This window comes from Lathamus discolor, chromosome 20, assembly GCF_037157495.1.
Source record: "Lathamus discolor isolate bLatDis1 chromosome 20, bLatDis1.hap1, whole genome shotgun sequence".
Lineage (NCBI taxonomy): Eukaryota > Metazoa > Chordata > Aves > Psittaciformes > Psittacidae > Lathamus > Lathamus discolor.
This window is the reverse complement of record NC_088903.1, coordinates 2,227,239-2,243,319: the sequence shown is the minus strand read 5'-3', so window position 1 is coordinate 2,243,319 and position 16,081 is coordinate 2,227,239. Positions and strand designations below refer to the sequence as shown.

At 59.6% G+C, this 16,081-nt stretch overlaps 1 protein-coding gene across 1 annotated transcript; it reads right to left on the bottom strand.

Annotated features, from left to right (window-relative positions):
* Nucleotides 1–45: 45 nt before the first annotated feature.
* SMARCD2 (SWI/SNF related, matrix associated, actin dependent regulator of chromatin, subfamily d, member 2) lies at nucleotides 46–15,698 on the bottom strand. Its single transcript, XM_065699384.1, has 13 exons — nucleotides 15,425–15,698; nucleotides 8,541–8,725; nucleotides 5,950–5,992; nucleotides 5,255–5,377; nucleotides 5,024–5,143; nucleotides 4,792–4,887; nucleotides 3,388–3,489; nucleotides 2,313–2,474; nucleotides 1,981–2,078; nucleotides 1,619–1,754; nucleotides 1,376–1,498; nucleotides 1,183–1,284; nucleotides 46–1,080 (listed from the first exon to the last, which is right to left on the bottom strand). The coding sequence occupies exons 1-13, from the start codon at nucleotides 15,593–15,595 to the stop codon at nucleotides 1,027–1,029; spliced, it is 1,515 nt and encodes a 504-aa protein (XP_065555456.1). The 5' UTR covers nucleotides 15,596–15,698; the 3' UTR covers nucleotides 46–1,026.
* Between the last annotated feature and the right edge of the window lie 383 nt (nucleotides 15,699–16,081).

The following is a 16,081-nucleotide window of genomic DNA, read 5'->3' as shown; positions in this document are numbered from 1 at the left end:
GGGCGGGAGGGGGGGTGTTGGGACTCAGCACACACCCACACAAGCTGCTGCTAACTGCTTTTATTAGAAAACATCCAAAATAGACAAAAACTGGTTACACAAGAGGCAGAGCAGGCACCCCTGACCCATGTAAACCCACCTCCCCTCTGCCTGCACCCCCGGAGGAGGCAGAGCCGCTCCAGCCTGGGCTGGGGGCAGGGGGGGGAGTTAAGGCACTTCGGTGGCACTGTCCTCTCCGCCCCACTTGGTCCCCTCACTCCCCAGCATCTCCAGTTCCCTCCATCGCCCTGGTGGTCCCACTGGCCGCAGGATGCTGGGGGCAGAGCCACCCCATCTGCCCCCCCCGCGGTGCGGGATCACCCGGGCCGAGTCACTCATCCTGTAAATCAACTGATTGTCAAAAATTTCCCCTAAAAAACCCTTGGTTCCGTCTAAAAAAGAGCAGTTTGGGCCGAGCCAGCCCTGAGCTCCCCCCTCACTGCATAGATTGAGGCCATGGGTGCAGGAAGAGGAACTCAATATATTAATCAAATACAAACCCACTGTACAAAATGCTTTTTTATCTATTGTTTTATAAAACCTGCTCACAAAAATAGTGCAAAACGTCAGGAGAAGGGGGGCTGGCGTTTGGAATGACACAACTTTGGTTGCAGAGGGGCAGGGCCGGGCCTGCCGTGCTGGCAGCTGGGCTCAGGGAGAGCAGGAGGCACCTCCTGGTGCACACGGGCAGCTTGGCCCTGCTGGGCAGCAGCTCCAGGAGGGATTTAGGCTGGAGGAGGGGAGGGAGGAGCGCAGGAGGGATGCGGAGAAGCGTTAGCGCAGCACGAGGGCTGCAGCAGGACTTGGATGGGGGGGAACCGGGGGAGCCTCTGCCTGGGGCCAGAGCTTCTCGAGGGGAGCCCAGGGGTGGCTCCGCGTCCCTCCAGGCACGTCGGGTTTGTGCAAGTGCTGTTTGATTCCAGTAAGTACCATCAGGCTCAGGCAGCAGCGAGAGGAGAAGGAGCTCCCGAGCCCCCGCCGGCCCCTTTAGGTGAGGCGGATCCCGAGCACTTGTTCCAGTTCCTGCCGACGCTGCTGGACCTGCAGGAGATGGACGGGGGTCAGGTAGGGCCAGCGGCTGCCCTTGCTCCCTTCCCACTATCCCAACCCTGCAGCTCCCCTCCGGCACAGCACAGAGCCCACCTTGGCAAAGATGTGTCTGCCCACAGCCTCCTGCGCCCAGGGCTGCTGGTAGAACTCGGCTCGCCGCTCCTCCTCGGGGTTCCCGATCACATCCGTTATGATCTGAGCAAGACACGGGATGGGGGGGGACACGGGGTGAATCCCAGGATCACCGACCCCCCCAGCCCTTCACTGCCCAGCCGCAGGGTTTTACCTTGAGGTCCCTCCTCTGGGATTTGATCCATTCCTGGATGAAATCCTGGGGGTTGTTGCTGAAGCTCAGCATGAAATCGCGCTGCGTCTTCAGCTGGTTGATGGATTCGATGGTCTCATGGATCTAGGGAGAAGATGGGGTGAGAGGCAGCTGTGTCCCCCCCAAGCAGGACATTGCTGCCACCAAGCTCCCCCTCCAACCTCTGCAGTGTGGCCTCCAAGTGCCAGCCCAGAGCCCCCACACCTTGGCATCCAGCGAGGCGATCTCCTGCTGGTTGGTGGTGGAAGCCAGGAAGTTGCTCATCTGAGCCTTCAGGGGATCGTCCACCTCCACATCAATGTCGTAGCACGCGGTCTTCTTCTGGTCATTGGGGTCCACGCTGGCAGGAAAAGGGGTGTTGGGGGATGCTTCGTCACCCCCACCCTGCTGCAGGGCTGGATCGACTCCCCCAGCATAACCCCAGTACCCCACGTGGGGTTGGATCATTCTTCTGGGAGACTTCTGCTTTGGGCTGCAGACCTCAGCCCCCCTGCAGGTACCACTCTGCACCCCACAGAGCTCCCCAGCCTTGGGGAGCACTGCTCATCACACTCTCCCCCCGCTACCTGATGGTGTGGTTGATGATGATGGGATCTGGGTGCTGCAGGAGCCCCGCCAGCTTCATGGGGATCTCAGAGAAGCGCATGCGGATGCAGTTGAAGATCTGGAGGGACAAAGCAGAGTATGTGTTGGCAGGGCCTCCCCTCCACCTTCGAGAGGGCCAGGCCCGAGGAGAGGCTCGCCCAGCCCTGGTTTGTGCATGGCAAGCTGGTGGATGAGGCATAAACTGAGACTGGAGCTTGCTGCCAGCCAAAGAAGCTGCTGTTTGTGGCCATACTGGGGGTGGGAAGGGGGTTCTCCCAGCAGAGCGTGCTGGGGCCGCAGGGTGAGGGCTGACCTGGCGGAAGTAGCGGTTGCAGTTGATGTACTCCTTCTCGTGGCTGTCCTGCAGCTTGTTGTGCTTGATGTACAGCCAGAGAGCCTGCATGATGCTGGCGCGGGTCTGGGTGTGCACCCCAAGCAGGCGAGCCAGGCGAGGGTCCAGTTTGTACTGCGGAGGCTGCACGGGCACACAGGAGCATGGAATCACACAACAGTTGGGGCTGGAAAGGACCTTAAAGCCCATCCAGCTCCAACCCCTGCCACGGGCAGGGACCCCTTCCACTGGAGCAGCTTGCTCCAAGCCCCTGTGTCCAACCCGGCCTTGAGCACTGCCAGGGATGGGGCAGCCACAGCTTCTCTGGGCACCCTGTGCCAGCGCCTCAGCACCCTCACAGGGAAGAGCTTCTGCCTTATCTCCAACCTGAACTTCCCCTGTTTCAGTCTGAACCCATCACCCCTTGTCCTGTCACTACAGTCCCTGATGAAGAGTCCATCCCCAGCATCCTTCTGGAAGCTGCCCTGAGGTCTCCACGCAGCTTCTCTTCTCCAGGCTGAACAGCCCCAGTGTTCTCAGCCTGCCTTAGCACAGGAGCTGCTCCAGCCCCTGCTCATCCTCGTGGCCTCCTCTGGACTTGCTCTGACAGCTCCCCACCGTTCTGATGCTGAGGACACCAGAACTGCACACAGTGCTGCAGGTGGGGTCTCATGAGAGCAGAGCAGAGGGGCAGGATCACCTCCTTTGACCTGCTGGTCATGCTCTGGGGATGCAGTCCAGGACGCAGTGGGGCTCTGGGCTCAAGCACACACAGCCAGGTCATTTTGAGTTTCTCATTGACCAACAAAGGCTGCAGGGCTCTCTCTGGTGCTTGGAAGTGACCCTCTCCTAAATGTGGTGCCCTGCACAGCCCTCATGCCACCACTGGCTGTGTAGTCCATGGCTGGAACCCTCTGTGCTCCCTCACAGCCCCACAACAGCCTCATACAAGGTGCTGCCCCAGCCCAAGCCCCACTTGCCCCTCCTCAGGCTGCCCCACACAGCTGAGCCATGCAGGAGGCCAGGCAGCAGCACCTCTGTGTCCCCAGGGCCCTACCTGGTGATCCAGCATGAGCAGCAGAGTGCATTTCACATTGACATCGCCGGGACGCTTCACTTGGAAGCCGTCGGTCTCCTGGGTTGTGGGCAGCCGGTGCCACTACGAGAGAGCAAGGGGACACTGGGAAACTCCAGGAGCGTGACAAGGCACCTGCAACCAGGCCTCCTGTCTGCAGAGAGCAGGGCCTTGGGCTCCATGCAGGGCTCCAGCAGAGGCAGAGAGCCCGGAGCCCACCCCTGGGCAGGCTGAGCCCCGGGGGTTCAGCTAAGAGCCCACCCAGTCCAAAGGATACAGCTTAATGTGCTCCAGCACAGAGGTGGGTGGGAGTTTGGGTGGGCTGGGGAGTTACAGCCCTGAGCACTTAATGCCAGGGGCTCAAACAGCTCCTGGAATCCACACAGGATCAATCCCGCCTCGGGCACTGCAGGGGATGCTCATCAGAGCTGTTCACAAGCCACCACAGAAACAAGCACTTCCTGGGGTAAAAAACATGAGCTGGGTACAGGGAAAACCTGTTCCAGGCAGGAGCACCCAATAAAGGGCTGCTCCCACCCACAGGCAGTGCTTCGCCTCCCACCTCTGCAGCAGGCTGGCAGGTAACGGGGCAGATCCCTCTTCCCTCCTGGCTCCGGGATGCACAATGAGCTTTCCTGCAGCATCAGCTCCTGTGTTGGGCCCCACTTGTGCAAACCTGAGGGAGCTGGGGCTGCCCAAGCTGCCTCCCAGAGCCACCCCCTGGCTGCAGCCCCACAGCTCAGCTCCGGCTGCGTACTTGGAATCGTGGAATCAGCAGGGTTGGAAAAGTCCTTTATGCTCATCAAATCCAACCGTTCCCCAGCACTGCCAAAGCCACCACTGCCCCATGGCACTGAGGCCTCGTCTCCACGCTGTGTGAGCACTCGCAGGGCCGGTGCCTGCAGCCCTGCCCTGGGCAGCCTGTTCCAATGCCTGAGCACCCTCTGGGGCAGGAATTGTTCCTCAGCTCCATCTAAACCTGCCCTGGTGCAGCTTGAGGCCGGTTCCTCTTGTTCCATCCCTTGTTCCTTGGGAGCAGAGCCCAGCCCCTCCTGGCTCCATCCTCCTGTCAGGCACTTGTAGGGAGCCATCAGGTTCCCCCTGAGCCTTCTCTTCTCCAGCCTGAACCCCCCAGGTCCCTCAGCCATTCCCCATCACTCTTGTGCTCCAGGCCCTGCACCAGCTCCATTGCCCTTCTACTTGCAGGCAGGAGGGGGTTAAGAGCTGAGTGGGCAGCACTTGCTGTCAGGACCCATCACACCAGCCACCAGCCAGTAGCAGGGAAGAACACTTGAGCCTGGTCCCCCATGGAGGGCTCAGCACCATCCCCAGAACCCAAAAGCTTCTTGCTTAACACCCCCAGGCACCACGAGCCTTTCACCTCACCTCCACCAGATGGTTGTCTGGCCCATACAGCTCTTTGTCCAGCTCTATGACGAGGCTCTTGAAAAAGGAGGAGAACTTCCTCTTCTGCTTGCTCGGCTGCAAAGGAGAGCAGAGACTTGGCCTGACGCTGCCATGGAGGGCTTCAACCCAAAACCCACCTCCACCCAGCCCAGCCCAGCCCAGGGCACCAGTGCTCCTCCCAGAACCAGCCCATCCCCGCCTGTATCCTTACATCCTCCAGCAGTTTGCCCTCCACACGCAGCTCCCAGGAGGCCACACGCTCCCCACCCTCCCCCTCTTCTTTGGCCGGGGTGAAAGTGTTGGAGATGTAAATCCTCAGCTTCCGCTTTTGCTGTGAAAAAGAGAGAGGGGGGCGATGCTTGGAGCGAGAGGGGGCTCCCAGCACCCACAGCAGCACCCACCTCATACCCCCTCATCCCACCCAGCCAGCGTGGCCACGCACCGTCAGCGGCTTCTTAATGGCCTCCTGAATCTCCATCCTCTTCCGAGCGATGGTTTGGTCCAGCTTGCGCTCAAAGGCGAGGAGGTCCATGTAGGCCTGGGATTCTGGGACCAGTTCCCGGATCTGCCAAACAGGAGTGGTCAATTCCTTGTGTGCTGGGATGGGGCTGCATCCCCCACACCAGCCCCAGCAACGCTACTGGTGCTGGGCTGACCCACCAAGGAGTCACCAAGTGATGAGCCCAGCACGACAGCACTGATTTCTCATCTGAGATGCAAGACTACAGCCTGCAAAGCTCTCCCCACATCCCAGAGCTGTGCTGCAGACCTCGTTTTGGAGCCTGTCCCTGTTGCATTACCTGCCCAGTGTCACAGGCAGGTAATGCAACCCTGGATTGTCAAGAGAGACCCCCAGGAGAGGCTCAGGGTGCTCCTGGGGTCCCTACCCCAAGCCATCGCTGCTCCTGGCTTGCTCAAAGTCCTGCTTGTCCAACTTATGCACACCCCAAAGCTCCTCCTGCCAGCCCAGAAGAAGAGATAAGACATCTGGGTAGGTTTGGGACTGAGCTGCAATGCCCCGTGGGCAGGAGGCAGCTCAGTGAGATCCTCCTCCTTGTGGGGACCTCATCACCTTGGCTCCACTGGGAAGGCAGCACAGGTCCCTGCAGCAGCTCAGTGCCTTCCCCATGCACTCACCCTCTGTGGCAGCACCTTGTCAGCCATCTTCCTCCTCTTCACCCTGCAAAGAGCACAGAGACAGGCACAAAACATCTCACAGGACATCCTGCTGCCTGCCCGGAGGGTGCTGGGGACACTGCGGAGTCCTGCTCGTACGCTAGAAGCCTGGTGGCACTTTGGCTCCATCCAGGCCACTAACAGGGCCAGGCTCCAGAGAGGGCAGTCACAGTGGCAGTGCCAGCTCCGTGCCATGTGGATGGCTCTGTCTGGCAGCAGTGAATGGGCCTGGGGGAGAAGAGGTCTCCTTTTGGGGCTGCTCTGTGTGACAGGGACTTTGGAATTGCAGGAGAGCAAACAGATGCTGTGAGAGCATCTAGGCCATGAGACCTCAGCTTAGTGCCAGAAAGCAAATAAGCAAGAGAAAGTATCAGAATCATCAACAGAATCCCAGCCTGGTTTGTGTTGGAAGGGACCTCAAAGCTCATCCAGCTTCTGCCGCTGCCACAGGCAGGGACCCCTTCCACTGGAGCAGCTTGCTCCAAGCCCCTGTGTCCAACCTGGCCAGGGATGGGGCAGCCACAGCTTCTCTGGGCACCCTGTGCCAGCGCCTCAGCACCCTCACAGGGAAGAGCTTCTGCCTAAGAGCTCATCTCAGTCTCCCCTTGGGCAGGTTCAAGCCATTCCCCTTGGCCTGTCCCTACAGGCCCTTGTCCCAAGCCCCTCTCCAGGTTTCCTGCAGCCCCTTTAGGCACTGGAGCTGCTCTCAGGTCTCCCCTTCAGGAGCCTTCTCTTCTCCAGGCTGCCCCAGCCCAGCTCTCTCAGCCTGGCTCCAGAGCAGAGCTGCTCCAGCCCTCGCAGCATCCCCGTGGCCTCCTCTGGACTCACTCCAGCAGCTCCACGCCCCTCTTGTGCTGCTGCCCCAGGGAGGTCCCTGCACTCCAGACAAGATGACTCTGGGGGAAGATGCTGGGTCTCTCAAGCCTTTCACAGGGAAGGAATTCCAGCCCCTGGGGTCAGTTGGCTCTGCTGCTACCTCTTGCTAAAGGTGCTGCAAGGGAGGAGCAAGGAGAAGGTGGTATAGGGCAAAGCTGGGGCTGCAGCATGCTCCTGTCTGTTCCTGTATTCCCTCTCTAGAAATGGCCATCGCATTTGATACAAACCAAAGCCCATTTCCAGGAACTCACTTGAAACCAGCTGAAACCAAACCAACCTTGCCATGCTGGGGCTGAAATCTTCATGAGTAAAAAGGAAACAGTGGCCACAGAACGGCTGCAGCCCTGCTCAGAGCCAGTTTAGCTCTCTCCTGTAGGACCAGAGCCCTGTCCTCTCTTCCCACCCCACCTTCTGCAGCACTCTGTCAGCCTGAGCCCACCCTGATTCCACATCCCTATCCTGCTCAATGCCTGGATACAGAGCGAAACACTCTCCTCCCGTTCTGCTGCATGCATGAGGGTGCATGGGGCAGAGTCCAGTCCCTTTCCTTTGGCAGCGGGGAAGCAGCAGGGCAGTGGTGATGTACAAGGTACACTGGTTACCCTATGGACACACTGTGAGGGTAGCTCTAGATAAAGAGGGGGCCAGGGCACTGCTTTGAGTTCCTCCTGATGCTTCCTGCCCTGCAGGATTTGGCCACCCCATCAGCAGCTGGCAATTCCCAATCTCCTGATCCGCAGCCATCTGGGAGCAAGCAAGGATGCTAGCCTGGCTGAGCACAGCTGATCCATGCAGCCAGCCCTTGGGAATGAGCTGCAGCCTTATCTGGCTGCTGACGTCTGCTCCATGGTGAGCTGCCCCTTGTCCCTAATCCCCAGCTTGCCTGGGATGTGCAGTCGCTGTGCAGAGGCTGCAATAGCCTGTGGAGGGATCATGGAGCCAGCTGCACTCAGGGCAGGGAACAGGACCTGAGCATCCGTTAGGATGAAGAGACCTTGCCCTGGGAATCCTAGAATCCCAGCCTGGTTTGTGTTGAAGGGACCTTAAAGCTCCTCCAGCTCCAACCCCTGCCACGGGCAGGGACCCCTTCCACTGGAGCAGCTTGCTCCAAGCCCCTGTGTCCAACCTGGCCTTGAGCACTGCCAGGGATGGGGCAGCCACAGCTTCTCTGGGCACCCTGTGCCAGCGCCTCAGCACCCTCACAGGGAAGAGCTTCTGCCTAAGAGCTCATCTCAATAAATCCTTGTCCTATCACTACAGTCCCTAATGAAGAGTCTCTCCCCAGTACCCTTGTAGCCCCCTTCAGACCCTGGAAGCTGCCCTGAGGTCTCCACACAGCCTTCTCTTCTCCAGGCTGAACAGCCCCTGTGTTCTCAGCCTGTTTCCATACAGGAGCTGCTCCAGCCCCTGATCATCCTCATGGCCTCCTCTGGACTTGCTCCAACAGCTCCATGTCATTCTCACGCTGGGGACACCAGGACTGCACACAGTGCTGCAAGTGGGGTCTTGCAAGAACAGAGTAGAGGGGGAAAGACCCCAAGGAGCTGGTGCTGGGGCTTCTGGCAAGCACAACTGCTTGGTTACTGACAGAGATGAGAATGCAGGGAAGCAGCAAACTGAGTGTTCTCTGCCCCCGTCCCCATAGAACACCCCTGTTCCCAGTGCCATCCCCTTACCCTCTCCTCTGGGTGGCCAGGGGGGGCTGTGACTGGGGGGTCAGCAGGCGCTTCCTGAAGGGATCCATCATGGACTGTGGCAGGCCAGGTCTCATCGGGGAGGCTGCTCCATATGGGGGGCCTCCTGGTGGTCCCACCTGCAGGCCTGCCATGGGCATCCTGCTGCCGGGCGGCATTCCGGGGCGCTGGTGCGGAAGAGAAGAGAGGAATGTGTTAAATGCTGCCCTTCAAGGGGAGCTGGGCTTTGCAAGGGACCAGCTGATGCCATTGGCCCTCTTGCTTCTTCCCGATGAGATTGCTGCAGCTGTACCTTGCTCCAAGGTGTGAGCCAAGGACAGGGAAAGGAAGCAGGAGGAACACCTGGAGCTGCAGCCTTCCCACTGCAGCAAGAGTGATGGGATGAGCAGAAGGCACTGAGCACAGGGGAAGCACAGCCTGGCAGCCAGCACAGAGCTGAAACCATGCACGACCATCAGCCACCACCACAGCAGGAGATATGGGACCTGGAGCATCGTGAGGGTCACTACTGCCTGCAAAGCCTAGTGACATCAGGTGCTGTGCAGAGGGTTCCCCTCCAGACAGCAGCACTGCTGGAAGTGATGCCTGGGAGGGGAGTGGAGCAATCCCACTTCCTAACAGCTCTGGGAATGAGGAAGGAAGCCGAACTCCTGGGTGCAGGGATGGAGGTGAGAGCTCACCCCCTGCCAGCACCCCAGCTCCTGTCCTTCCCCCTCCAGGGACCTGGAAAGGGCATTTAGGAGCCACAACACAACATCCAACCACCCCTGCAAAGGGTCCCGACCCAGGGCAGCACTCACAGCCCACGTGCATCCCCTGGCACAGAGCAGCTTGGCAATACAGCACCCACACTGCTGGCTCACAAGTGCCAGCACCTACACCCCCCAGGACCCTCAGCAATCAGTTACAGCACCCCACAACCCATTGGCTGCCCCTACACGCTCCAGCCTGCTGCACCGGTGGCCTGAGCCAACAGCTTCCCGGGATCCTTTGATCCTTGGCTCCCTGCTGCCAAGACACGGGGCTGGGAGAGCCACGGAGCCAGCAGAGCAACATTTCTGCTCTGCCGCAGGCTCCGCAGCGTGCCAGGACATCCCCCACGGCTCCCCTCCCACCGCACTTCCCTGCAAACGAAGCCACCTCACGATAGCGTCTTAAGGCAGCCCTACGATACCTAAAGGAGGCCAACAAGAAGGCTGGGGAAGGGGTTTGCACAAGGGGAAATGGCTTTAACCTGACAGAAGGGAGACTGAGACGAGATCTTAGGCAGATCTTAGGCTCAGATGTGTGGCAGGAGGGTTCGTTTGATGGCAGTTGGGGCCAAACCACACTCACCTCCTCCCTGCAAAGCTGCTAAGTGCAAACCCAAGAGCTCGAGTTGCTCTGGAGGCCATTGGTGTCTCTGAAAGTTGGAGAGCCCCAAAACATACCAAGTGCTGCACCAAGAAGTGTCCTGCAGCAAGAAGGGTCACAGGGGGAATGAGTGCTGCATGTGACGGTTCAAAACCATGCACACAAAGTGCTGAGCCCGTTACACAACCAAATACTGGTTCTCCTTTCCTCTGAAGCAGCAGCTCTGGAGCCTGGGCTCACAAACCTGCCCTTGCTACGAGCCAGGAGTGTGTTTGTCCTTCTCCTTTGGATGAGCCACACTCGCACCGCTCCTCGTGACAAGCAGGACTGCTCCAGCACGGCCAAGAGCCGCCCGCAGCCAGCAGCACCTCCTCTTATGCCAAAACCCACAAGGCCAGAACCCAGTTTCTCTGGGTTTATCAGGAGCTCCTCAGGGCAGGGCTGGGAGGAGAGGCAGCACCCAGATTCACACCCTCGGCAGCATTAAACCACAGAGGTACTGTGTAAATACTGTTTGCAGTGCGGTTACAGGAGCAGTGTGCTCCATAACCCTGCTGATTCACCTACCAGAGCTTCTGGGGAACTGATAAGCCATGAGAAGCTGTGGAACTTCCAAGTGGACATTCAGGAGCCCCAAGGAAAGCTGCACAGTGCAAGAGGTCACCTGCAACACCCCAGAGCCTCCAGGAGCATGGAGAAAGGAGATGGCTTCTGGGCAAACCCCTGAGTGCTCCTCAAGCCTACATAAGAGACAGTGATCGGTGCCACAGGGAACTTGGTGAAGCTCTGAGAGGTTCCCTACATGACAATGGACAACACAACCCCTTCCCGACATGCACCGACAAGGGAACACTGCCAACAGCTTGCTTGGACTAAGGTGATGTGGCCATGGCCAGCTCCTGTCCTTCAGCCAGGGCAGCTCTCATCGCCTCTCCTGCCTCCCTCTGCCACTCCACGGGTCATATTCCTCATCTATCCCAGATTTGGAGGCTGGCTGGATTTCTTTGCCAGCTCCACATCAGCGACAGCACCTTGTGCAAGGTGTCCTGTGTGTCCATCTGCCTTTGGAGGGACAGGAGGCTGCAAGAAGAGAAGGCAACTCTGTCAGCAGTGAGAGATGCAGTGCAAGGATGAACGGATCTGTCACACTTCAGTTCTTAACATCACCTCCGCAAACATCTGAGAACCATCAGCCACAGCTGAGCTGCTGGAGGGGGTGAGTTCAGCCTTCCAGGGCCCCGTGTTGAATTGCTTGGATGAGGAAAACAAGGGAATGCAGAACCCTCCACACAGATGGAGGCAGTTTTCCCTCAAGATTTGCAAATTAAGGGGAATGGAGAAACCTCTCAGCAAAACAGGACCAGTCTCTGCCTTGTGTTCAACAGCCCAGGGAGCCTCAGCCCCTCCTAAGTCACAACTCACGCAGGCACGGGGCAGCCTTCAACGCAGCATTACAGCCCTGCTGGGTGAAACCTGCCTCCATCCCCTTTGGGAAGCCCTGGAAATGAGCAAGATGCAAGAGGGCTTAAATTCAGCATATTTTATTCAACCAGCTCAAGGCAAGGAGCCCTTCCTTAGCTCATTCCTAACACTCTTTGTCCCTCTGTCCACCCCTCTTCACCCAGGGCTGTGCTGCTGCCCCATTCCTCTGGGTCCTCATCCTCCCCTGCCTACCCCACCGCCCCTGCCAGTGGGGTGGACAAAGGGCAAACCCAGCAAGCTCAGCTCTGAGAACAAGCTGGACCTCATCCAGGCTTCCCCTGCGGAGAGCCCTTTGGAAACGGGACAGAAAACAGCTTGTTTCTGCTCCCTGCCAGAGCCAAAGGAGCGGATGGGGCTGGCTGTGGTTTAGCGGTTCATCCCAGGTCAACGCACAGGCCATTTGTGTTTGGGGAGCTTTGCTCAGAGTCAGCTTTAGCTGAATCCAGTGGGAGGCTGGAAGGCTTCCCAATGGATGTTTGCTGGCATGACAGAAGCCTTCCAGCCTGCCAAAGGCCCCTTCTTGAGGAAGGGCAGCCCAGAAATCGAAGGCTGGTAGCAGAAAGGAAAAATGAGGGGAGCAATAAATCACAGGATGGATCTGCAAGAAGCTGGAGAGTGAGCTTGAAGAGAAGCAGCAACTCAGAACACAGCTCCCATCTTCCTTCCAAGGCTGCAGCACTTCCCTGCACATCTCCCCAACGAGGGGAAAAGGCTCTTCCCAATGCACATCCCGTTGTGCTCTGGCCAGAAAGGCACAATCCAACTTTGTACACACTTAACAGCAAGAGCTCATGTGCATCCTCGCCCGGGGCTTTGGGAGCAGAGCCCTGGAGAGATGCCAGGCAAAAACAGCTCTTCCTGCAAGCCCCTCCCCGCACGGCAGAACATCCCATTAGGAGAGATGGAGAAACAAACGGGATTTGAGCTCCATTGCCAGGCTGGTCTCAAGGAGCCACCACTCAACCCAGGGCTTCGCATAGATTGGGATCAAGTGAGCCCCTCCAGCACACCCCAAAAGGGTGCTTTCCCCCTCTTTGTTATCTGTGAGCAGATCCCTCTTGGGAGAATGCCAGGAGGAGCCTGGCTTTGTGCTGGTAGAGATCTTCATCCGGGAGGTGGTTGTTGTCAAGATGCTGTTGCAGGCAGCATCTTGCTCCCAGCAAGCCCCCAGACTGGCCCAGCACAGGTCATCACACTCAGAAGAGCTGCTGTGTTTTGAGCCAGGAGGAGCTGCAGGAGCCAGTAGATGAGGAAGTAGTAAATCAAATGGAGACGGACAAAGCAACAGGCAGAGACATGGAGCAGGTTTAGACCATGTGTTGGCGATGTTTCAGGCACCAGAGGAGATGTTGGGTCCAGACAAACCTGCCTCACGTCTGGAGCTGCAGATGTGCCAGGCCAGGGAAAGGAAAGATCAGGGGGATTCAAGTCCTAACACGGGCACGAACGCATGCAGGAACAAGGAACAAAGGTGCTGGGTTCCTGCTTGAAAGAGAAACTGGCAGCTTGGAGGCACAGACGGGAAGAGCAGAGAGAAGGGCCTGGCATAAACCACTGCCTTTGCTCTCAACTGCCCGGGGAACAGCTCCCACAGCTCTTGAGAAGGGGGAAGATGAAGTGAGGGCCTTCAACAGCAACTTCTGGAGATGCTGTCCACCCATTCACGTTCCCTCAAGAGAAACTAAGAGTGCTTCAGAGGCCACAACACGCTGTTACTGCCTTCCTCCCTCTTGCTCCAAGAGGACAGCGTTCATCTGCTTTGTATCATCACTCAATTAACTGGAGGCTCAGCCTATGATGAAACCTGCCTTGGAAACCCTCTCCCTCGGGAAGGGTGGGGTCACCTGGCCCAAGCAGCATCACTCTGGTCCAGCTCCAGCCCTGGCTGTTGTCCCCAGCTCCCCTCCAAGCCAATCCCCATCACCCGATGAGCAGGAACAGTTTTTCCCTGCTCCCAAGCAGACGGGGTGGATCGGGATCACTACACCCTCTCCAGCACGTCCAGGCCGCCCCATCTTTCAGCTGGCTCCACACCAGCAACTTCTCCAGCTTCGCTATCCACAAAGCACAACTCCTCTTCACACTGCTGCCTGCCCAGGGATGGGATCGCTGAGGGCTGGGACAACAGCACTCCTTTCCCATGGAAACCAGGCTCCTTCCCACCAGTGAGTGCAAATGAATCCCTTTTGCCACCTCTGTGCACCACTGAAGCACCAGCACAAGGTAACTGTGAAGCCAGCAATAGGGACCAGGATGGGGGCTCTGCCCAGAGACCCAGCACCAAGTGGCCCAACAACACAACTGATCACTCTTCTCCTGAACGAACCCCCTCTCCTTCCCATTCCGGGCATGGCACCAGCACCAGCAAGCTCTGGAACCATCAGCTCCCAGATGGAACTCCCAAAGACAGTCATCCTCATGAATTCCCTGCTGGAGCCACCAGGAAATCAGCAGCAGGCACGCACGGATGTCATAAGGACAAGCATATGTTGGAAAACCCAGTGCTTAAAGAGCCCTGAAGCACTTGCTGGCGCGCATGAGGCCTCTTGTGTCTCCTAGTGCCCAAATAATGGAGTTTCTTCATCAAGCCAGGGCGTAACGGAGCACGAAGTCCTCCGGGTACAGCCGGGATGGCCGCTGGGCTGGGAGGGGCTGCCTTCCCCAGCCTGGGAATTGCACAACAAAGGGCAGACCCTCTGGATCCCTCGGCACGGTGCTCACCACCAGCTCATCGTGGTGCCCATTGATCATCCCCACTGCACTGGTTTAGCAGTGCCGGACACCGCGGTGCTGGCCACATCACCCTACACTGGCCGTGTGCTCCCAACACGTGCTGCCAGCGCGGTGTGATGGCCAGCAATGGGGAGGGGGGAAAGGCAAGCATGTGTTCTCCCATTCACTCCCAGCAGCGAGCAGCTCCGTCAGGCACTGTTTTCCCAGCTGGATTTTGCAACACACGGAAGGTCAGGACAAACTGAACGCCGTCAATTCATGCTCAGACCGGCCTTGGCTGTGCCACCTCTGGTCTCCAGCACCAGGCTTCTCCCTGGTTTTAAGGCTACAGGGGGAAGTTGTTTCCTCATCCCGGGTTAACCAAGCTTTACAAGCTGGAAATTCCGCCAGCTGGATTTATTCCTTGAGTTCTAACTCACGGGAATGAGGTGGGAGCTCTGGAGGAAGTGACCAGCGCAAACCGGGCTCCTCCATTCAAGCTGCTGTGCATCACAAACCTAACACCCGAAATACCCACCGTGTGCCCAAGAGTGAACCCATGAGTGCGAGAAGGAGGTAAAACTGGAGTGTAGGTCAGAATACACTGCTGATAGGGGACGGTCTAATAGGAGATGGGACCTGATGGCTCCCTAAAGCTGCCTGACAGGAGGATGGAGCCAGGAGGGGCTGGGCTCTGCTCCCAAGGAACAAGGGATGGGACAAGAGGAACCGGCCTCAAGCTGCACCAGAGCAGGTTTAGATGGAGCTGAGGAACAATTCCTGCCCCAGAGGGTGCTCAGCATTGGAACAGGCTGCCCAGGGCAGGGCTGCAGGCACCGGCCCTGCAAGGGCTCACACAGCGTGGAGACGAGGCCTCAGTGCCATGGGGCAGGGGTGGCCTTGGCAGTGCTGGGGAACGACTGCACCTGATGAAGGTGTTTTCCAACCCGGTTTCCTCCAGGATTCTGTGATCGGGCTGGAAAACGAGGGGTTTCCTTCCACTTCCCTCCCGCTCGGGTTTAACTTCCCCCCTCTCCAGCAGGCGCCTTCTCTCCCCAGCCGCCACTTCCCCATCTCCTCAGCTCCTCCTTGAGGACACGCACCCGCAGCACCGAGCGGCTCCCCCGCCTTGGCTGCAGAGGCGGATAAACAGGTTCCGAGCAGGGCCGCGCTACGGGAAATGGCTGCGGAGCCGCGGCCGGGCCTGTGCCGGCAGCCGCGGGCAAGGCCCCAGCGGCTGGCCCAGCGGCCCGCACACCCCGCCGGGGCCCTCAGGATCCTCCGCACACCCCCCCCCCAGTCCCCCGAGGCCGCCTCACCTGGTACTGCGCGGCGGCCGGGCCCATGGGCCGGTATCCCGGGGCGGCGGCAGCGGCGGCGGCGGCAGGAACCGGGCTGGGGCCGCGCATGATGGCGGGGCCGGGCCCCGGGGGCGGCGGGGCGGCGGCGGGGGGCAGCGGGCTGAGCGGGAAGGAGCCGCGGCCGGACATGGCGGGGGGGGGGGGGGGCCGGCCCCAGCCGCGCGGGTCACACGGGAGCGGCGGCGACCGCGGGCCGAGTCAGCGCGCGCCGCCCGTTGTCCACGCCCCACCGTGCTGAGGCCACGCCCCCCGTGCTGAGGGCCACGCCCCCAGCGCTAAGTCTCCGCCCCGGACTCCCACCGCGCCGAGGCTCCGCCCACCCAGGCCCCGCGCTCCTCGAGGCTCCGCCCCTCGTGTGCGAGCGCGCGCGCGTGCGTGCGTGCGTGCGGCCTGGAGCGTGCGCAAAGGCGCGCGCAAGGCGCGTGGGGGCGCCGCGCGCGTGCGCGTTGAAAGCGCGGGCGGTTCGCACGCGGGCGCGCGCCCAGGGTGCGCGTGTACGGGACGGCGCGGGGGGGGGGGGGACCCTTGGGAGCTCTGCGCTGGCCGCCAGGGGTCGCCGCAGTGCGGGCCCGGCTGCGTGCGGAGCCCAGTGTGGGGCTGGGTCCGCGTCGTAGA

Bases quoted from the DNA above. Each gene is read 5' to 3' on its own strand.
- SMARCD2 (XM_065699384.1), bottom strand. From the start codon at position 15,595: ATGTCCGGCCGCGGCTCCTTCCCGCTCAGCCCGCTGCCCCCCGCCGCC. The intron at 5,993-8,540 runs GTAAGGGGATGG...TGCTCTTTGCAG, and splicing joins CTGGCCACCCAGAGGAGAGG to GGTGAAGAGGAGGAAGATGG. The intron at 5,144-5,254 runs GTGCGTGGCCAC...TCTTTTTCACAG, and splicing joins CCATTAAGAAGCCGCTGACG to CAAAAGCGGAAGCTGAGGAT.